The sequence below is a fragment of the Bombus vosnesenskii genome, unplaced genomic scaffold, assembly GCF_011952255.1.
Source record: "Bombus vosnesenskii isolate JDL3184/JDL3185 unplaced genomic scaffold, Bvos_JDL3184-5_v1.1 scf7180000013349, whole genome shotgun sequence".
NCBI lineage: Eukaryota > Metazoa > Arthropoda > Insecta > Hymenoptera > Apidae > Bombus > Bombus vosnesenskii.
The window spans coordinates 1,679,394-1,703,222 of NW_022882985.1; the positions used below are offsets into that span (position 1 = coordinate 1,679,394).

At 37.8% G+C, this 23,829-nt stretch overlaps 2 protein-coding genes across 2 annotated transcripts in view; both read left to right on the top strand.

Moving 5' to 3' along the window:
* Nucleotides 1-23,829, top strand: part of LOC117236599 (midasin) — a 144,049-nt gene that overhangs the window by 112,201 nt on the left and 8,019 nt on the right. Inside the window, exons 16-21 of the mRNA XM_033499694.1 lie at nt 6,301-6,448; nt 8,235-8,464; nt 10,193-10,404; nt 12,862-13,332; nt 20,332-20,741; nt 22,553-23,757. Coding sequence (XP_033355585.1) covers nt 6,301-6,448; nt 8,235-8,464; nt 10,193-10,404; nt 12,862-13,332; nt 20,332-20,741; nt 22,553-23,757 — 2,676 coding nt within the window. The remainder of the gene's footprint in view (nt 1-6,300; nt 6,449-8,234; nt 8,465-10,192; nt 10,405-12,861; nt 13,333-20,331; nt 20,742-22,552; nt 23,758-23,829) is intronic.
* On the top strand, nt 2,395-3,625 carry LOC117236596. Its single transcript, XM_033499692.1, has one exon. It carries the CDS (start codon nt 2,754-2,756, stop codon nt 3,222-3,224), a length of 471 nt encoding a protein of 156 aa, XP_033355583.1. The 5' UTR covers nt 2,395-2,753; the 3' UTR covers nt 3,225-3,625.

The window sequence follows — 23,829 nt, forward strand, 5'->3', positions numbered from 1 at the left end:
GGTTAGGTTGGAAAAAAAATTGGAAAAAAGAATTCATTTACAGACATTTGATCGATGATCGGTATTTATTTGGTGCAATAACGGCGCAAATGCAAATTTGCATATTTCTTACGAATTTTTCCAGTTGTTATTTCGTTTATTATACGCAGTCTTCGCCTATCGGCTCAGGACGAACTTTCGATTTTACATTTTCTTTTCTGTCACATTTTTCTGCTTAAACGCGTGATTCTTCGTAGGTGGTTTAATAAAAACATATTGAATTTTAATTTATTTTCTCTTGTGACCTTCGTATTCCAGCATATCGTGATTAGGCGGTTTTCCTTGTCATTTTAAAAATCGTACGTATCGTTAATCGCGCAATTTAAAATTCAAAGAATTTCGAATATGTTATCCTAGAGAACGAAGGATTTTGCAGATGGGAAGGAAAGCTTTTAATACAGTTTTCGCGAGATTTTCACGAGAATGGATGTTCCACCGTTCTATTTGTACGCTTTAAGGTGGTGATGCTAGCAGGCTATTTACTTTGTCTCTTGACGCGTGATTTCTGATTCATAGCTTGATCTCCGGGGATTCCAGGTGATTCAAACTTTCGTAAAGGGAAATTCCTTCGAAAGCAATTTTCGTGAAATCCGTGACATTCCGCTCAGCATTGCCGAAAAACCTGCCGCCGCGAACTCTCGTAGAATAATAAGTAAGGTTCTTTCGTCTAATGCGAGCAACTCCCCGATCAAATTTTTAGTCACCATACAAAATCGCGTCAATGTACAATTTTTATCGTAAATATGCAATTCATTTTTGTGTGACCTTACCAGACCCGGTTTCAAAATTTCATTTCAAATTGTACGTTCGTTGTTATTTCTTTCGTTCGTCTAACTTTATGTAAATTCTTCTGTTATCTGATTAATCAATTTCTCAATTCTTCTTTTTGCTTCTTTTTTACCGAGGAAAATTCATCGCCTGGCTTGTTTACCGCGACCGGTCGGCAAATTTACATCTTCTTCTAAAGTTCTCTGCCGGGGACCTTAACTCTGAACTCGACAACATCCAACCAGCTATAGTTGTATACATCTAAACGCGGTATGTGTTTGGCTTCGTCGTAAGCGCTTGAATAGTTCGACAGAGTCCTTGTGAGGTGACGCATGAACACCACCGAGTTTTGTCGGACACTCTCGAGAAATATTTCTCGAGAATATACTCGCTGCGTGATGAGTTCTCTATAGCTAAATGAAATCTAAAGGCAGTATCATTTCGAGCGTCACAGAGTACGGATCGAAGCCTACGAGAAATGAAATACGACAAGGAGCGAACAAATCTCATAATATTCACTACGTTAGCTTTGTATTTTCTTTTATCCCAAAATATGTGCACGCGTTCAGTGAAAAAGCGTTTATTGAAAAACATAGAAAATATAAGCGAGGAGTGTTGAGACGGACGAAATTCCAAGTCCGAAAACGAGCGAATAGAAAGCGAGAAATATTCAGACGGACGAAATTCTACGTCCGAAGATGAGCAAACTGAAAGTGAGGATGATCTGTTCGACTATAATCTCCTGTTTATAATTCACACAAAAATGAAAATATGCGATTGATTATTTTATTATTTAAAAGTTATGTCGGGCGTTATTTCCTAGAATAAGCTGACAGTTTCTTTCGAAAAAAAACACGTCTATTTAACGGTAAAAATAGGTATATGTGAAGTGTTAGTGTTAAAATAATGTTCAGAGTGCAGTTTCCTCGCTGGATGATTTTATTTAACCATTTCACATATTGTTTATACAAAACGTCAAATTAAAAGCATATATTTAAACTATAAAAAATATAGGTAAAATTAAAAACTTTAAAGATGACTGAAGATAAATAAAACGACTTGAAGGTGAAATTAAAAATTCATAATGCATTTTAATATCTTTTTACGGTGTGGTATCGTTCGATTATAACTTTATTTAGTCACAGTTGATAGTGTAAATTTTAATTAATTTCAACACCACTAAATTGCTGTATTTTATTATATATTGTACTTTATAAAAACAGAAAAAGTGACGCAATTAATTGGTAACAATTCAAGGTAAACAATAACTGATAATAACAAAAAAAAAAAAAAAGGAAAACGCGTTGCTAAAGTAAAAAATGGAGATCTCCCCGTTCGGTTGGCTGAGTGTTAATATATCGCTAATTATTTACACCAGGGCACACCTCGTCGATTTTGACCACTTTGACGAAACACATTTCAAAGTCATGAAAATCGGCGAAGTGTCTTCATAATTCTTTAAATAATTGCTACACATTTAATCATTGTATTTATTAATATCAATTGATATCATTTCGAATGTTGAAATTGAATCTGCAACTTAATATTACGCATTTTCCATTAGTTATTAGCTTTACGACTAATAAGAGTCAAGAATTCAACATTTTTCCATATTTCCACATAAAAGATTCCATTTGAAATAACAAAATTAATCTTGAAATCTCCACCGGTATAAAAAATACTCTATAAATGTACAAAATACAAAAATACAAATAAATACAGCACAATGTGCGTACGTATAAAAAGTTCCTCTATACGACACCATTATCAATATCAAGGACTCTCAACATTGTATTGAGACAATATTCGCATATTAGCACGTTGACTGCCGTGCGTGTTTTCAACGAAATCTCCTTCAGGCCACGAGTGGCGCTGTACCAAGCGTACTCTGCTAGACTTCCACCGGTATTTTAAATAACTTAAAATCTCTGCCCTAATTCGTTACAATGTCGAACAGAAAAATGGAAAACTTATTTCTTAGTGAATCAAATAGCAGTGAAAAAGAAAGCTTTTACGAGGCTTACACAAATTCGGATAGCAGCGATGAGGAAGAAATCAAATTCCCTAGAAATAAAAATATAAATAGAATTACATCGTCTGATTCTGACTCTGATATTGATAAGTGCAATCGTAGTGATACTGAATATAACGAATATACTGTTGACGAGATTTTACAAAAATTGGTCATTGAGGAAGAAAGAACAACTGATGGTACCGAGGAAAGTACAATTCAGTTTGACGAATGGAATGAATTTAGTGGTAGGCAGAAGTCATTTCCTTTTCCCAAGACAGATGGCCTCATTGGGCAATTACCTAGCGATGTCAATCCATATGATGTGTTCGAGCTGTTCGTTGATGACGAAATAATAAACTTACTTGTATCAGAAAATTGCAACAAGGAAGGATGTAAATATTAAAAGATTTAAAGAATTATTAGCTGGAAAATTATTAGGGTTGTCTGAAAATACAAAAATCCTTGTCTTCAACGGAATCAGCATAATATCGCCGTTCGAAAAAATGATTTCGCAAGAAGCACTAGTCGCGCGTGCAAACTATGTTATGCGGATAAAAGACGTCGAACGGACCGATCAAAGACACGGGAGAATTTAAAGAAAACAACAACTTATTGTCGAAATTGTCCCGACCAACCTGAGCTATGTATAGAATGCTTGAAAGTTTTACGTTCTAAATAATTTTCTTAATAAATCATTTTCGTATTACTTTTATAACAATTCAATAGTTTTATTATTTCCTGTGGAATATCTTTCCAAATACCTACGACGATCCTTCGCAAGTTGTCAAATAAGTGTCACCCGAATACGGGCTGTCAACGTGTTAGTCGAAGCAGACACTCTCTTCCGCGTGACAACGTTGAAAACTCTAAATCGACGGTAACATCGATCGTGTGAACGCTCCTTAAAAAATTGCAAGTACGCAAATTGCATAGGCCACCTTGTATAATCGTAACGCACACAGGTGCATGCGAGTTGAAATGAATAAAATGAAGACAGAATTTTCGTAAAATTCACGCGACAAGCTCGCGAGGGAACAAATTCAAATCAGTCGAAGCGCTATTCGATGGAAATGACACGTGTCACAGACAAAACGCAAGTGATTGTTCAACGAATCGAAGGGAAGATATAAGAAATGAAGAGCGTGGGAAGAGGGGAGTGTCTTTCCGGGTGGATGTTCGTCGGTATTATCCTCAGGAGGTCGAATCAAAGTGATTGATGCGTCCTGGCCGACCTCGATGGTATGGATTTTTCCGTGTCCATTTTTGCTGCAAGGATCGTCCTTTTGCCCGCACGACAAACCAGATATCATTAAGTTCCTATTGATGTACGCTGGACCTTCCGAGGGATGTTAGAATTGTCAAATAAAAACTCGTCGAACGCGTACGTAAAATCGTAATACTAATCAGGTTTAGACGATTCTGTGAACCATCAATTTGATAAAAATGGTCATTAGCAGGAGAAATATCACCACCTACTACGTATACGGACACAACATAAAAGATACTATTGATTATGCGAAAAATTAGTTTTCCAACAATTCTTATTGTAAATCTGTAAAATTTGAAAATTCTATACAATGAGATGGTTGTTTATTACAGTTGTATTCTGCGACTACGAACAATTAAAAAAAGAAAAGAATACGCTTCCTCCGGTTTTATTTGAGATATCTTCGAGCAGAATATTCCAGATTATATTTTCCTCTTTTATTTTTTAATACGGCAATTTTTTTTTTTATTTCTTTTATTTCCTCCACCTTTATTCCGACTTTCCCTGATTCTTTCATTTCCATTTCTCCATGCTGCTTCTTCTGTTATAGAACAGCCCTCGTTTTTCCCTTCCCCTATCGTTGCTTTTTTCCCCCTCTGATGTTCTACTGCTTGTTTATCCCGTTTCCAGTGGACACTGCAGAGAGACAAGCACGAGGAAAACAACGTTAGAAGTTGAAATGCGTGACGTCCCGCGCTAACATTTCCCTCTAACGACGATTTACGTTAACGTTTTTTTCGTCGTTCCATTAAAACTTGTCGCGCGTACTAGCGGCCAAAAAACCTTATTGAAACATATTACGAAAGTGTGTGGGGAATAAGAGAAACGATAACTTTGGAAAAAAATAGAAAAAGAGAAAGGAAAAACGTGTAACAAATAAATGTAGCAACAAAGAAAATTTAATATCGTAATATATATCAGTATTTAATTTACTATCAAGCAAAGCTCTGACTGATAATTTTTTAACGCCTCCTTATCGGATCTAAGAATTTCACATTGTTCGATAAAACGTTAGAAATAAAGAAATAAATTTCATGTTATTCGCACGCCATGTTCTTCTTTCTTATATTCCTCTAAATATAAAAATAAATAGAAAAAATACGTACGCATTTATCTATGTTATATTTATATTTTAAATATATAAATATTATACAAATATGTGTAAAATATACGTAATGTTCATACTTTAAACAAAAAAAATAGAAAATAGAAAATTCGCTGTATTTGAAAGCAATCGGTTCGTTCGTTAAAAACGTAAAAATTGATTAATCGCGAAAATAAGCAGAGCTATTTATTATGGACGAGAGTAGGAAACGTTTGCATATTCTGTTTCAACGCGAATTAAAAGTTGCTTCGTCGTGAATATCGAAACGAATATGGAAACGAGTTTAGCCTTTCGCGTGACCAGAGATGTTAATGGAAAGTTGAGTCCCCTCCTGATTTCTTCGTTCATCGGAGATGAGTGGCTTGGGCAAAAAGGAAGAAAACAATTATAGAGGAGAGGCACTTAGCTGCAAGCGGAGAAAATTAATGAAGGAAGCGGAGAAGCATTTTTCAATTTCTAGAGAGTAAAGGAAGGTACCATTCTACCTTAAGTACCTTATCCTGCCCAATGGAAACTCTACTTTCGCATTATAATATTTAACCGCTCGTATATTCTTTCCGCTGATCTATTTGTTCGTGTTTCTTCTTGCTGTTGCTCGTATTATCCACCAGACACCCGTTAAAGCGACGTAACTTTTTCAAAATCGCACCGAACAACCTGATATTTCTTGACAAGTTCAATTATTAGGTTAGAAATCAAGTGATTGCGGGTTTTGCCAATACCACCTAATGGCAGGATCCGCAATCACTTAGTTGCCAACCCATATTACGATCGACGCGTTTACCAAACGACGCGTAAAGAGAATTTTAAAAGATCTACAATCGATAAGAGTTATATTTTTATCTATCAGATTCGGCAATCAGATTTTTATCCGAGTTTTGTAATGAAAATTGAGCGTCAGAATCGTACACACGCTGAGATTCGTCGATTCACGAAACACGTAGATTCGTTGCAGTTACAGGCTGCGACGGTGGTGAAAAATTACGATCTTCGTCGTTTGAACTTCGCAGCTCGTAGCGACGTTTACCGATTTCGTATGTCGGATCGGATATTATTTTCTTTGGTATCGTTCCAGTCGATACATTTCGTGTTACTTGTTTGTTGCAGACGGATTACGATAGACACTTGGAGGAATTACTGGAACGTGTGCAGACACTCTTGATCGGCATCTTAAGAAAGAAATTGAAGAAGGAGAACTTGAACGAGGTGGTCCGTTACCATGCTCTCTTGGAAAATGTTCGACATTTATCTACAGGTAAATCTACTTATCCATTCGTACGAATCTTTGCAATCGCCGATGCCTTTTAAATATAAAACGTGGCAGAAACGTTAGCTCTACAAATTTTCCTCACACTTTAACACTTTACCGATAACCGATTAATCGGTTTTTTGTCGCCGACGCTTATCGACCGATACCTTGTTAATCGGCTTTTTGTCGTCGACGCTTACCGACCAATAGCCTATTAATCGGCATTTTGTCGCGGATAATCTTTCTCATTATTTGTACAGTAATTTGTTATTTAGTACTAAAGTACCTTGCTCAGTTGCGCCAGTTGCGTTGCTTTGTAAGCTCCCACAGTTTTATACCAATTTGAAAAACTTACCGTTCGCAATGAACGAAAAGAATGGTACTGGAGAGTCTAAACCGAAACAAAGCCAGCGCCAGGGAGAATCTACGCCTGAGCTGCCGGTCGGACGTGCGTATACTGTTGAACCGCTAGCGATCAGTATAGTGGCGGGTTCGCTAGCTACGCTCGTAAAGGGCGTATGCGGTAGTTAACGTGTCGCGAGTTCGAAACCATTCCTGGGCATATTTGCAAAGGTGGAAAGCCAAATATCTTCATAGAAGTAATTAATATTACATTATATACAACGGGCAAGTGGGTTCCCCCTTGCCTATCATGTTGGTAGTACTTTCTATGAGTGCTTGGCAAGTACCCCCAGTGTTTGCATCACTTGCGCTGACTACCCAGCCCCGCCCGTGGGGTTTTAGCCGGTAAAAATTCGGCACCCTTGTCCCACCCCGTGCGATGAGATAAGGTGTCTATGAAGATTTTCCCCACGAAAAAAAAAAAAAATTTTTTTATAGGGGCCCGGTGTATCGCTCACACCGGTTCCCGGGCCCCTTCCGATCGCAGCCGGGACGGTCATCGTGGAGGTTTTAGTTGGTTGGAGTCCGGCACTACCACGCCGCTTTTCCCCAGAAGCGACCTGGTGTCCGTGCGGATTTCCTCCACGTTAATAAAAAAAAAAAAAAAAAATAAGCGGTTAGTAAAGTGTTAACATACATTCATTCGACTAAAACAAATTTCATTCGGAGTAAAGATCGAAGATAATTTCTAATGATAAATCGTTTCGACTGGTTTGTCATTTTCGTCATAGAACACAGCGTAGTGACGAAAGTGGTGTAAAATTGTTGTTGAAATTAACCGTTGGCAGCAATGGTCTCTACGTTCGCTGCGAATGAATTTTAATGGCGAGCGAATAATTTAGAATTTCTCTATTTGTTCCTGTTTAACTTCCTGCTTTCTTCCTGCTAATAAATTGCTCGCCTTTTAATTTATAATCAGTCGAAAATCTGCGAATAATATTAATCCGAAACTCGCTTCGCATCACCACCAAGTAAACTGATAAAGTGTAAATTTATTTCCTCGTTACTCGCACTCTCGAGAAAAGCGAGGATTTAAGTTTCTGCTTAAGTTGGTAACTTTTAAACAGTAAACGTCTTTAAAACGTCGCGGCGCTCGCGGAATTAGTCTTATGAATCACTGTTTTCCTTTTACTTTCACCGTGATACTTCATTACGAGATTTTAGCTGTCCAGACTCACTTATCGAGATCTGACCTTTAATGAGTCGAGAGGCAAATTTACCGAGCATAGCTAGACCACATATCCATCGTTAATTCATTTCCAGAAACGAAACCACGTCGTTCCTGCCCTCCTTTCTTTTATTCTCTTTCTTTTCCTCTTTTTCTTTCTTTTTTGCCAAACTCCGTTCCAGCGAAATATTTTCGGTTTACGAATGTTTTGTTTGGATTCAGGGGATGAGGAAACAATGGAAACGACCATGTCGACGGAGACCAAGCAGTTTCTACGTAAAACGAAAGAATTATCGAAGCTGGTGTCAGCGATGAAAGAGCTCGAGGTTTCCTGCGAACAGGAATTACACGAGATCGAGAAAAAGCTGACCGATCTATCGATTGCTGTAGAGAAGGACAAATGCTTGAACGCTGGTGGAAAATTCGAGTGGGTTGACAGCGTGTTAGTGAAGGTAAGCAATTCTTTTCTTTTTTATTTTTCTCTGTTCACACACTGTTTTACGATGATATTTAGACATCAAAGCACAGAGAAACTGTGTTAGATTCATATTCTACAGTCATATTCGCATTCTCTCTCTTTGTTTCCTTCATTTTGTATTTCAATAACGCGCATCGCGTAATTATCCTACGAGTTTCTATTGGGTTGGCAACTAAGTGATTGTGGATTTTGTCATTAGATGGCATTGACAAAATCACGTAGTTGCCAAGCCAATAGTTTGTGGAGTACGTTTAATCGTGTTGGTGTATATAGTGATGAGACGAGTTGATGCTTAGTGTAGTCAATATATTTCAAACTATTTGCCGTACACAGTTGATCGTCGTTCGTCAGTTGATAACTGACTCCTCCAAAGACTGACTGTCTTAACGATCGTCCTCGGTTACTTATACTGGTCGGGGGAGTACCGCAAAGTTTAAATTCAACTTCGATGGACGGTTGCACGTAGCGGCGACATTGTTTTGCCCGGAGTTTGTTTATCGCTACGTTTAGTACGTCAAGACGGTGTCAATGTCCCAAGGCAAAACAACAACATGAGTCGCTCTCGATTCGCATCGTCCTCTGACTCATGTGCCTTTACAACATAAAGAACGATGGGGAATTTTATTCCTTCGTTGTACCGAGGTTTCTGTCTATTTAACTAATTGTTTGTACAATTACTTTCGTCCATTTACATCTTAGTTTACTATGATACAAACCTGTATGTGTTACTATGTGTCTTCTGTGTGTCAGTCATTGATATTATGTTTGTGTTCGTTTTTCTTTCGTTTCTTTATTTGTTCGTGCAGAAGGTCTTCGACTTCGTACTTTCCTTTACGAAGTTTGCCAGTTTTCATTTCAGTTTTTCGATCGTTCTTGTTATTGTTTCCGTTCATTCCTTGTTTCTCAATGTGATTGGTCTCATTTTTATGTGTTTTGTATTCTTTGTCTCTATTTCTCTGGTGCTGCACAGCTGACATGCTACGTTCTCTTCCAATTTATATTTCATTCCTTGTCTTATTGCCGTTGTTCAACCTAGTTCGCCGGTTAATCTGTCCAATAATTCTTTTTATCGACAGTGGTATACATTAAGGTCAGGTAGTTTGTTGGTTCTATCGCTGTGGAATTCAAAATTCTTTCGTATGTCTCACTGTATGCAGAGTTTATTGCTCTACTTTTATCGTCTTATTGCAGTTTCTTGTGTATATTTCTAAACGACGCAATAGTACATAATGAGACATTTATTTTATTATTTTATATTTTATTTTTAATAACGTGTAGTATTCTTTGTTATTCTGGGCGATTTGCTTCTTAACCTCAAAAACTACCAACTAGCTATAAATTTACATATGTAGCTGGTTAAAGTTTTCATTTACATCGACTTAAATAAATTTACGTTTACTATATGGAGCACTTATGTTGCAGATAATTTATTTACAAAACATCTATTTACCAAGTTACATTCACTAAAAACATTATAAAATAATATCCATTTGTATTTGTTCTTATATTCTATGGCTCTTCGCTTCTGATGATAGTTTCTTCGCTTTCTGTCTATTTTTAATACAAATTTTCTATTGTCATCTATAATCTTATCCGTTAGAAGAATGGAAAATTAAGATGAATGATTGGCTTCTATGAAATCTGTTATCAAAGCGTTGGGCTTCAAAGGAAACCGATAAGGGAATTCCATTTTCCATTGCAGTGTCTGCAAAATGGCACGTGGTTACTGCTCGACCAGGTGAATCTCTGCAGCCCAGCAATTTTGGACCGATTGAATGGCTTGCTAGAACCAAACGGCGCTCTAACGATCGGCGAGAAAGGCGTCGATGAAGGTGGAAATGTGTTTACCGTGCAAGCTCATGAGAACTTCAGGTTGTTCCTCGCCATGGATCCTCGTCACGGGGAAATATCCAGGTAAGTAATAACCCTTTTATTTCCGAACGAAAGGATTGCACCTAAGCGAGGAATACCGAACCAATTTGATGTAATTTAATAATTGTAATTTTGGGAAAAATATCCCCAAAAAAGGTAAAAATGATATTTAGAAAATTCATAAAGGAATATATCACAAAATGTAGCGGTACATGGCCGTGAAGAAAGGTCCAGGGGTTAAGCGTATGTATTGACCACATCGCCTGCCGTAAACCCTGGGACTTGGAAAAATGCGCAAGGGCCTTCCATAAAAAAAGGAATCGTTCCCCCACCCCGAAAGAAAACTTTCTCTTTCGGGGGCAATCTATATAAAGGGAAATGAGCAGAAGCTCGAGACTGTTAGTCACAGCTAGTCAGTCAAAGTCACATGTAGCGGCTCCTTCTCCTAAGGGAATGGTCAACTTAACCTGTGTCGTACTACCGATTTTGACACAAGTATGGTGGACCCCAGCAGCGATAAGTGGTTGCGTGTCATGTCTTCTATTTACTGATGTGGAACCGCCGTATGAAACGCCATCTGTGAGAGAAGGTCCGCTTCTCCCTTTAGAAATAAAGGAAGAATAAATTAATGCCAATTGTAGTTCAAAATTTGTTGAAAATCATAATGATAATATTTATTCAAAATCGATAGGAAAAGTGGAGAAATCAGTCTTCTTTTATAAACACAGTATTTGCAAATAAGAATAGTCATGGTCTGGTCATAGTTTGATGTAGAACACGTAGAGTATAAAGCATAAATACTGCATTCTCGGTTATATGGAACACAATTTCTAATATTAAAATACAAAACTAAATGATAATGCCATGATGCGCAATAGGCGTGAGGATTACTTGTTTCAGAACAAGTGAGCTAGTACAACATGACTGAAATAACATTCTAACGTTATTATATAAACATTTATAGTTATCTGGCTACTGAAAATGTGTAATATTTACTTATTATTACTCATACAAATAATTTACTTAGCATCGATGATCACTAACTTAAACACCCTGTAATTCTTTATTGCACAGATAACAAATTGTGCGCGATGTTCGCACAGGCCCGCCAAAAGTTGTACTCTCGCCCTGTCGATGCAAGATTATTTTGTGAAACATAAGCAGATATTCTGTTCTAAACAGTGTCATCTGAAACCTGTGACTACGACCTCAAGCAAATCTCCCGTATCGGATTTCTATCTTATGGCATTGGCGTATACACAATCTCGGTATCAAGTATCGCGGAATATAAGAAAAAGTTAAACCCATAAGCAATTTTTTCAATTTGTGGAACATCTCACACAGGGCTCCCGCAGAGAAATTCAACCATTTATAACGTTTTACAAATTTATTTTCAGATAAAGTTGTCTCGCGATGCGAATAGTAAGGCGCCGTCGCACACGCAACGATATATCGTCGTTGGCCCTTTTCGCAAGTGTTGCTAACAACGATATATCGTTGTTCGGCACTAGAAACGTTAAGTTCTGTCAAGGGTTGCCCCAAAAGTTTTTGTCGTTTTATCGTTGGACATTAGGTGTACGATATTTCATGTTCTCTACAATATTATCGAATTATATACGTTTCACTCTGATTTATCGCTGCCTTCCATCCTTTCCAAAGCCTTGTGATGCTATTTTTCCGAAATTTCTCTGCTTTGCTCGGAAAATATTGATTGTGGCGGATCGGTACAGCTCTCGGGCGATCCGCGGGTACCAACCGCCAACACCAGAGGGCTACTACGAGTCTGTCTATCTCGCTAGCGGTCGAATACAGCGCACGATACAAATACCGCACCTAGCAAGACTCTCTTTACGTCTAAGACAGGGACTACCGGGCATAGCTTTACAAACGAGTTCACCGGTAGTCCCCGGACGAAACGCGAATTCTCTTTTCACCTGGCAGCAACAACACCTCCGACATGATCAACCGGGATTATATACCGTCCAACGAGTCGAGCTTTTGAGAAAATTTTCTTAATCGAACTAGTACGAACTTACTTGAATTCTAGCTATTTTATCGGCTATTCCTCTATTTTAATTATTTAATTTGTACTTTACGAATTGTTCAGCTTAAGGTAAACTTGAGATAGCAATCGCCACAAAACAGTTGGACTTAGCAAAGACGCGTGGACGTTCTTTTCCACCAACGCCTAAGCACAACGTATCTTCAACCGCCCGAAAGAAACTGTTGCAATTTGATTGGCATATTCTACCTCGTTGTTTGTGCTCTGCAAACTTTGCACCGCATCATTACCATTCGTTTTTTTCATCAACAGAATTTCCCCGTAGTAAAAGCTTCGACTCGACAAATGAGATGGAAGATTCACTTTGAACGATATCTTCTGAGCAAACCGTTGTAATTTTGGAAAAGTAGATGTCTAACGATAGAAGAAGGAAAAAAGCTTTTGCGACAACCCCACATAAAACCAGTACAAAATCATCTTTCTGCGCGTTGTTACAGAGCGATGAGAAACAGAGGCGTAGAAATCAGCGTGCCGACCCCTCAACACGTTGTTCTAGCCAATCCCTTAGACGTGATGTCTTTGTTAAACAATTGTGGCATGGGAAACGTGAGGCATCAAAGGTTGCTGCTAAAAATTCACCAAAGCCTGTTCGATAAACAGTACAAGCTAAACGAAATGTTGCAAGTGGCATCGTTCACTGTCCAACAAATGTCGAAAGGATTTGCTTTCGAGCAGTCGTTGAGAAACTCGTATCGTGAACTTTGTGGCACGTTCGACGCAAAGTCGAAGCACGAAGCTTTGAGAAAAGTCGACCAAGTTTTGTCAGAGACTGCTGGAGACGAGGCACCTGGTCTGTGCTGTGAACTAAATCCAATGACCTTGAGAATGTGCGATCTCAGGAAGAACGCAAGACTGGCGATGGTCAAGCAACAAGGATTCCTTTTGAAATTAACTTTAGAGAAACTCAGGTAAGGAGAGTCAACGAATGTGACTTATAGGCGACGAAGTAGCGTTAGGAGGAGTAAAATAGTTGACGTCTTTCGTTATTTTTTTCACTCGTTTGTAATACTTTATATGTGATATCCACGCTTGATAAATAAAACAATGTGTAGGATAAATGATAAGTGAGATAATTTACATAAAGAAGCTCTTATATGTATATACACTATCGCTCGTAAGTGTCCAGACACTTTGATCCACTTGTCATAATTATGTGCGAATTTTCTAAAACTATACTTATAACTAACGTTCTATGGAATCGATTGGATACAAATCTAAATTACATTGTTATATTTGCAACGGTTTATTTTAGTGTTTACTGTATATACTGATATATTTGACTAATGCATTTGCTATTTGAATATCATTAACGTCTTCCTAACTATTATTTATTATATATACATTATTTATTAATATCTATATATAATATATAATATATAATATATAATATATAATATATAATATATAATATATAATATATAATATATATATATAATATATAATATATAATATATAATATATAATATATAATATATATGTCGGGTTTACATTAGAATTAGGGTTAGGGGCGTGAAACGAATCTTCGTTTGGGTTACACGTTGTCGTTACGCAATAGAGAAGACATTGACTAGTGCAAATACGATTATTATAGAACCGGACAAGTAACTGCGGTAGTTAGGTACTCGAGAAACTAATGACAATGATCCTAGGTTCAATAACGAATCCGCGGTCGACGGGATGATAGATGAACGTACTCACAAAATCTAAGTCGGACGCGTAATATTCACTGATCGTAAAGAGTTACTCCTTTCATCAATGAGATCGCGAGCGAGAATGCCTTTCCCGTCCCGATGATGCCACAGAGGAAAACTATAATGGGGTGTGTCTAAGGATACGAGATCATCGGATTCGTCGAGAAAAGCCTTCGTTCAGAAAGTAAGGGAAATTGGCGTTGCTGCTAATTGGTCAATCTCCATATCGGTGGTTAGAAAAAGATGCTAGCCGCCCTCGAGGGACAGTTGCTAGTGGGAGACGCCGCTCGTTGAAAAATATGTCTCCCCTATCTTCCCGTAGTTGGGACAAAGACTGTTTGTCTGTTTGAAGGACTTTAGTTAACTAAACCTTAAGATTTATAACGGGCCCTCGGGCTAGCCGATTTTTTTTTTTCTTATTTATTTGTTGAAATTACAATCAATTCTCGCGTTGAGAATTTTCAGTAATTACAGTTAATACTTATTATAGATAGGTATAATTTAAAGTATTATAAGTAAGTGCATATGCTTAGTTTGGATAATTAAATGAATCTGACGTTTAGATCTAGCGGGTAGTGCCTCTTCAGCCTGCGAGTCTGGTCCGTCGTATCGAGTAGTCCAGTGATTAGGGGGTTTCGGTGTTTGTTGATTCTTTTGCTGTATCTGTTGCTGTATTTTGCTATTTCCTCTTTGACGGTGGGTATCTTGAGGTCGCGGTGTATTGTTTCATTGGTTACATACCAAGGTGCGTCAATTAGGGATCTTAGCGTTTTCGATTGAAAGCGTTGGAGTATTTCAATGTTGGAGTTACTTGCTGTTCCCCATAGTTGGATTCCGTAGGTCCAGACAGGTTTTATTACGGTCTTGTAGAGGGTAATTTTATTCTGTATATTTAGTTTGGAGCGTCGGCCCGTGAGCCAATAGAGTTTTTTTAGTTTGTCCTTTAGTTGCTTCCTTTTATCTGAGATGTGTGTCTTCCACGTTAGTCTCCTGTCCAGGGTCATGCCCAGGTATCGGACTGTGTCCCTGCTAGGAACTGTTGCATTGTTGATGGTGACCTGGGGGCAGGTTTGTTTTCGGAGCGTGAAGGTTACATGTGTGGATTTCTTTTCGTTGACTTTGAAGCCCCATTTGTGAAACCACTTTTCCATGGAGTCGAGACTTCGCTGGAGAGTGGATGAGGCTATTACCGGGTCAGCGTGGGAAGCTAATAGCGCTGTGTCGTCTGCAAATGTCGCTATTGTTATATCATTTGATATAGGTAGGTCGGCAGTGTAGATGGAGTACAGTAGGGGTCCGAGGACACTACCTTGGGGTATGCCGGCTTCTATTGGGAATGTTGCGGAAGTGGCGTCTAGGTATTTAACCATGAATTGCCTATTGGTTAGGTAAGATTTTAGGATGGAGTAGTAGGGGTGGGGTAGGATCTTTTTAAGTTTGTATAGTAGCCCTTCATGCCATACTTTATCGAATGCCTGTTGGATGTCTAGGAAGACCGCTGAGCAATATTTTTTCTTTTCGAGTGTTTGGCTGATCGTATGAGTTAGGCGGTGGATTTGCTCTACTGTAGAATGATGTTTTCGGAAGCCGAATTGGTGATCTGGGAGTGTTTTCAAGTTCTCTAGGATTGGAAGGAGTCGGTTCGTGAGCATCTTCTCAAATAGTTTGGACAGGGTAGGTAAAAGACTGATTGGGCGATAGGAGCAGGTTTCGTGTATCGGTTTACCGGGTTTAGGGATGAGGGTAATCAATGAGATTTTCCAAGCCTTAGGATAGTGTTACAGGCGAAGGATAGCATTAAAAATCGATGTGATGAGTGCTATCCCTTTTGTGGGAAGTTCCTTGATTGCTCTATTGCCTATTAGGTCGTGTCCTGCTGCTTTCTTGGGGTTTAGGCGACTGATTGTTTCTATAGTCTCAGCAGAGGAGAAGGGTTCGATAGGAGGGGACATTTGGAAGGGGGTGTGCAGGTATTCAGTAACGTCCGCGGCGGTTTGGGGGAATGGGGTTTGAATACTTTTGACAAGTGTTTTGCAAACAGGTCGGCTTTTTCTATGGGGCTTCGCGCCCATCCACCTTGCGGACGGCGGATAGGTGGGATTATTTGTGGGGGGCGTGTGAGTTTCCTGGAGGCCTTCCATAGTGAGTAGTTGGCGTCGGCTGTGGGGGATAAGCTGGCGAGGTATTTATGGAAACAGTCGTTTTTATAGTTTCTTAGGGTTCTGGATAGCTTTCTAGTTGCGTTGTTAAGTTTGCGTTTGTCCTCCGGTGTTCTATGGGTCTGCCATACTCTTCTTAGTCTTCGTTTTTCTGCTATTTTTTTTAGTATGTAATGGGGATATTCTTGTTTGCTGTTAGATGGCTTTGTCGGTGTGGAGAGGCGGATTGCGTTTATTATGCTCGTGTTTAAGTATTCCGTGGCTGCTTCGATATCTTCCTTTGTTTTTAGTGGGGTGAAGGCTGAGGTTGAGTGTGTAAAGACTTCTCTGAAGAGCTGCCAGTTGGTGTGTTGGTTGTGAATGGAGCCATTAGGTGTATTCTCGATGATTGTTGAACTGACTGTTGCTATCACGGGAGAATGATCAGAGGAGAGATCAGCCGAGGAGTTGATCTTGATGGGATATTTTTAGTTATGAAGAAGTCGAGAAGGTCGGGTATTTTGTTGGTGTCAGTGGGCCAGTATGTGGGTTCGTATGTGGTGAGGTAGTTGAGGTTGTTGTTTGTTATGCTGTTTAAGAGGTTTTTGCCTCTTGCTGTAACCAGTCTGCTGCCCCATTGGACGTGCTTGGCGTTACAGTCTCCTCCAACTATGAATCTGTTGCCCAGGGTGTCCAGGAAGTTATCAAAGTCTTCTTTGGCGATGGAGTGTCTGGGAGGGCAGTATACTGCTGAGGTGGTGATTGAGCCATGACAGTCTTCTATTGCTACGTTTGTTGCTTGGAGGTAGTCTTTCTGGAATGATGGGAGTTCGTAGTGCTTAATACTTGCTTTGATTATTATTCCGGTGCCACCGTGGGCCTTTCCGCTGGGGTGTTGGGTATGGTAGAATTTGTAACCATTTATTTTCAAGTAGCTCTTGTCGGTGAAGTGGGTTTCCGACACGAGCATTACGTCGATTTGCTGGTGTTTTAAGAAGAGTTCTAGTTCAAGTTTGTGTTGCGCTAGACCGTTGGCGTTCCAGAGTGCTATGCGCCTTGGTTTTATTTTGAGTCGGGGCGTGCTAATTTTTCCACGATGAGTGTTAGTAGCGATAGCAAGTGATTTATTTGCTCCGATTGTTTCTCTATTAGCTTTTCAAGCCTTGAGGAGTTGTCTGTGTTTGGTGGGTTGGGGTCACTGTTTTGGGGAAGGTTCCTTTGGCTGTTCGGGTTATTTTGGATGCCTTGTACTGCTTGGGCATAGGAGGTTGAGGTGGAGATGAATTTGGTAGGACTGTGCGTTTGGTTGGTTGAGGGGGTTGGGGTAGTCGTGAATTTCGGCGGGCTGGGTGTTTGGTTGGATACCTCTTTTGCTCTGAGCTTAGGGTACCTGTTCGTGTATAGTGTTTTATATGCTGGGCAGCCTTTGTAGTTGGCAGGGTGGTCCCCTTGGCAGTGGATGCATTTCGCTGGGGTTTCCGGTGATTTGGCGCACTGGTCAGTGGAGTGAGAGCCTGCGCATTTAACGCAGCGGAAAGTATGGTTGCAGTATTTCTGCGTATGACCGTACCTTTGGCACCTTTTGCACTGCACTATTTCTTTTTTCACGAGCGGTGGTTCGATCTTTACTATCGCGTTCATTAGGCGACTGATGTTGTATATTTCCTTATTGTTCGGTTTTTGTTTAATGTCTAGGAAGAATAAGGATAACGGGTCTTTCGAGACTCTATGCCTTATATTACTTACGTTGATGACTTCGTGGCCGAGTTTTGAGAGTTCGTATTTTAGTTCGTCTATGTCTGCTGAGTGGTGTATGTTTCGTAGGACCACCCGGAAAGGCCTTTCCTGTTTAAGTTGGTAGGTGTGGAAGTTGGCGTTCAGGGTCCTGAGTGTCTTGGTGAGTTTTCTGTAAGCTTCTGGGTTCGTCGGTAGTATTTTCACCTTGTTGTTGCTTATCTTAAGGTTATATTCCTCCTTGCTGGTATCTCTCTCTAGGGACTTGATCATTGTCTGTATATCAATGACGACGTCCACAAATATTGGTGGGGGAGGGGGGATTCTCTGTGAGTGTTGGTTTGGTGGCGGTTCTACGATTTCCATGGCGTCGTTTGAGGATTCCAATACGGCGAACCTGTTGTGTGTGTTTATTTGCGTTGCTGTTTCTATTTTCCTCTTCTTTGTAGTGTTAGCGTCGTTAGTGCGGAGAGTTCTGCTACACTTCTGCCACGGGGGGGGGGGGTAGCACGGGGTAGCTGCGAGTCTGCTCCGGAGAGCCTGGTCGCGGTTGCTGGGCCATCATCGAGCTAGTTAATTCGGAATGAACAACTAGTCGTGAGGCTGTGAGGCTAGTATTCGGGTTGGGGTTAGGTGCGTGGGATTTTCTTCTCCCTAGGGGGTAAGGGACACTTAGCTGTGTTCTCTTTCGACGGTTGGGCGACACGTGTTGTTTTCGAACTACGCTGGGCACTAGAGACACGTCTGCACGCTTCGGCACTCCACAGCGAACTGGAGCCGAACATGTACTGCGGAGACGCATCGACATCTGGCAATCATCTTACTCGAAGAATAGGGTCTGCGTGTGGAGAGCCACGGGACGGAAACCGTTGGAATGTTTACTGTCGCGTGTCGCCACGAATATTTCTTTTAAGGAGAGCTATAGAATTACTCCATACCTTTGTTAGACAAAGCGTTCATCCCATGACCGCGGCTACGTTCGGCGACTGACTGTCGCCTCGAGCCCAAGCTCATTATCACAACTCTCGAACAATTACAATCGGATTGAATAACTACAATTGTTCAATTACAGCTATAGTAGACTCTAGGTTACAATGTTGCGGGATTATCCAAAATTCCAAAGGCTCCGGTGTTCTTTCATCTCCGACATATATATATATAATATATATATATATAATATATAATATATAATATAATATATAATATATAATATATAATATATAATATATAATATATAATATATAATATATAATATATAATATATAATATATAATATATAATATATAATATATACATATAATATATAATATATAATATATAATATATAATATATAAAAACTAGTAATGATAAAATGAGATAAATATAATATACAATACTTGTATAAAACCTATATATTAATATGCCTTGTAATTAAAATGCAATTTTATATTTAATTCATAACAAATTAATTCTAGTATGGACTCTTCAGTAAGGCTCACCTAACAGACCTATACCTTAGACACAATGAGAGAAGAGAGAAAGTGAGTGTTTCGTCCAAGATCTGCTAGTATCAAATTAATTATAAATATTTATAATAAATATTTGTATATAAAATATTAATGTAATTAATATGAATCTTTTAGATAGAGGAATGGCCAAGTGACGAGATAGACGATTATAAACACCAGTTCTGCGATAACACGTGTGTCGATTTTCGAAAATCAATTTAATCTGGCTATAATGTACGCAACTATGGCAATTACGTAGAACGAAATCGTTGCAGTTTTATTTCACTGTAGCTTTGTCATAAAACTAAATTTCAGTATTAAATAACTAAACCGGACTGTTAAACTAAAAATAATTTTGTCATTAAAGTATCGACTTTCGAAAATCAATTTAATCTGGCTATAATGTACGAAACTATGGCAATTACGTAGAACGAAATCGTTGCAGTTTTATTTCACTGTAGCTTTGTCATAAAACTAAATTTCAGTATTAAATAACTAAACCGGACTGTTAAACCAAAAATAATTTTGTCATTAAAGTATCGACTTTCGAAAATCAATTTAATCTGGCTATAATGTACGAAACTATGGCGATTACGTAGAAACGAAATCGTTGCAATTTTATTTGACTGTGGTATTGCCATTAAAACGTGTACGTCTTCTAAAAAAGAGACACGAGTGTCTGCGAATACTCTTGAGCGATAGCGTATGTATAATTGTAAACGAATTTGAATTTAACAAAAAAATATGAAAGATAGCTGGCGTTATCATTCATTTTATCTTAGACAAAATCAAAAAGCGTGAAAATCAATATCGCAGACGTAGTATATATAACATTTCTTCCTTGCTCCATTTTCAGCGGCGATCCGCGGGAAATTGATTTCCAAGATTTTTTCCACCAACCTCCCATCACAGACACAATGGGGTTCTTCGAACACATTTTACTCGATTTTTACGGACGGTCGTCTCTGGATGACCTGCAAATACGACGACTCTGGAGTTGGGATATTTTTTCAGAAAGTAAACTCCATAAGTTGGCAAAGATAAATGAGCATCTTTACGAGCAAGTTGAAAATATGGGATTTTTATTCAGGAAGAAATCTGCTCTAGAAATCCCATTGAATCTCGTCGAACCTCCGACGTCCTCCAATAATTTGCTTATCGCATTGTACTTTCGATTGATAACTTTGCATTGCCAAACGGAGAAACATTCTGAGAAATGCGATTATGTGATGTACTTGGGGGAATATTCGGCTGCTGTTTGCTCAGGTGAAGCGAGATATTTATTCAAAACTTATTGGAATTGCTTTTTCCATATTGCAAAAGATTAACGTTGTATTGTTGTTTATGTGCCTATGTATACTATTTGTTGCTATGAGACTCAAAGCCTGGTACGAGCTTTGTTCGTACAAGTGCTCGTTCAGTAGAATTTCGTTTGCTTTTTAACACGTTACTTGTATGCAAACGTATCGCAATTATATTTTGTGTATTCCAATGTAATTTTTGTTACTTGTATATCGAGTCTTACTTATTGCTATATTGCGATATATTTGTACTTTGAATAACTTTTAATTATGATACGTATGTGGAATATACAGGGTGGTTGGTAACTGGTGGTACAAGCGGAAAGGGGGTGATTCTACGCGAAAAAAGAAGTCGAAAATGTAGAATAAAAATTTTTCGTTTGAAGCTTTGTTTTCGAGAAAATCGACTTTGAATTTTCGCTCGGTACGCGTCCACTTTATCGCGTCTCGTTATAACGGATCTCACTGTAGATCGTTGTGTCGATGGAAAAATTAAAAAAAAATTTTATTCTATATTTTCGACTTCTTTTTCGCGTAGAATCACCCCCTTTGTACCACCAGTTACCAACCACCCTGTATATATATATTGTGTGTGCGTGTATGTGTTTCTATTAGCAGTATAAATATAATATTGTAATATAGTATAATACCTAATATTGCAGTATATCTCAGTATCGCAATATTTTTGCTAGTCTGTGGTTTCTTTGAAACTACTGATGTTGCAGCTGGATCTACTCTTCCAGACATAATGTCTTTAGCTTTAGACTTCCTTTTATGAAATTTGTCAGCTCTCATGCTTGTTTCTCGATGCTTCTTATCTTTGATATTTCTGGCCATTCTCTATCTTGTAATATGCTTGGCCCAATTTCTTTATGACACACTTGCTTAATACTTAAGTGGTTTCTGTCTTCTGTTGCTTCTGTATCGCGTTCTCCACATGGCAGATTTCCTTCTATTATGTACCTTGTGCTTCTGTTATTGTTGTGTAGCTGCTAGTTTTCCTGACACTCTTGGCTCTGCCATTATCCACTTAGTTAGTCGATAAAGGCTTTCGGAATATTTCCATATTTCTAATATTTATTATATAATATGTACTGTAATATAAGTTATTGCGATACCGTTACATTCATTTGAAAGAAATTGAATCATCAAGAAATCATTTGAATTCATTTGAAGAAAGAGATCTATAGTAGAATTTAGAGGAAGAAATATATTTATATTATATATAAATATAATATAAATATTTTTAAATTTATTTATATTATACTTGTTAAAATATTATATTTATTAAAAAATGTTAATATATTTGTAATATATATATTATATATAAATATAATATAAATATATAAATTTAATATTTTGTATATAAAATATTATTATATTATAATATTATTTAATATTATATTATATTTATATTATAATATAATATAATCATAATATTATTATATATATTTAATATCATTATAATGTTATTAATATAATAATATTATATATTTATATATAATATAAATATATAAATATATTTTATATATAAAATTTCTTATAAAGAGATACATTTAATTCCCTTCAATTCACATTATAATATTATTAATATAATAATATTATATATTTATATATAATATAAATATATAAATATTATATTTTATATATAACATCTCTTATAAAGAGATACATTTAATTGCCTTGAATTCACTTATAAAAAAATATATTTAAATCATCCTATACATATAAGTTTTCTATAATCCATTTTATTAAACATTTCTTATCTCTTCATAGGAGAAATATCAACTACGTTGAAGAACGAGCCACTAATATCGAAATTCGTAGAAATTTGTGATCATTCCGGAAAGATCATCGAAACGATACTTCAGAACGAAAACTTATCGTTAAACGACAAGGACTACGTAGAATTGCGAGATGGTTTGAAATGGTACGAAAGATTTCATGACATGGGAAAGGTGAAATTGATCAATAAATTACAAGGAACGTTCTTCGATCCGCGTGAAATCTCCTCGTCCCTGAAAGTCCATTATAAATGGCTGATGAAATTTATCAGGAAACTATTTACGCTGATCGATGCAAAATTATGTGATTCAAAAACGCAAAAAGACCTGTCAGACTTTTCGAAGAAATATCTAGACTCGTTGATCGACGTAGATAAATTTGGGAAAGTTCGGAAGAAAGTCCGGCAGGTTTTGTGCATTCCGTCGCCTCATTTTTCCGAAAGTTCGATGACTTTCCATGAAAAATTACGATGCGTATCGAGAAAGCTCGAAATCACCGAAGAAGATTTGATCGATTCGTTGAAAACGAAATTAAAAATCGTCACGATTGGATCGTCTGAAAATCTGGCCTTCAGAAACAGGTTCGCTGAAATTTGTGTCGAAAATTTCCGAAATAATCGAGAGAATGCAAATATAATTAATGATATAGGAGAAATTGAGGAAATGACCAAAAATATTGTAGAAGTTAAAGAAATCAACGAGAGTGATGTTAGGACGAATCAAAATTTCGAGGAAGCTAAAATATGGCCAATTTACGAATTTTTCTTTTTATTTTTCGCGTATCGTTTCCAGAGGAAATTTTGCGACGAATTTGCGCAAGATATTGGAGAGGAAATACGTCGAAGTTTTGAAAAGAATTTGAACGAGAGCAATGAAATTTCTGAGAATCTTACGGACTTGGAAGAATCGAGAAATTTTGTTGAGACAGCTTGCGGAGGATTTGGGAGAATTTACGAGGAAAGCGTGTTTAGAAAATTCGAGCAAGTTCCAACGATACCGACGCGTTTGATCAGTTTGATGAAGGCTCTGAATGCTAATGAGATGCTAACTAAACGAAGGATCTCTTTGTTCCCTGAGTTGCTCTGCTCTGTCGAGGAATTTGCGGAAAGGTCTTTCGCTGTTAAAAATTCGAATATTCTTTTACATTGGTATGATAACGAAGAAGATATGACGGAAGACGATTTTAATATTTCACAGGTATTTTTCTTTTTATTTAATTATTTGGTAATTCTTTCATATCTTATAATCGTTTAAATGTATATATTTTAA

What these genes read in the sequence shown, in the direction of transcription:
- LOC117236596 (XM_033499692.1), top strand. Translation starts at nt 2,754, where the DNA reads ATGTCGAACAGAAAAATGGAAAACTTATTTCTTAGTGAATCAAATAGC.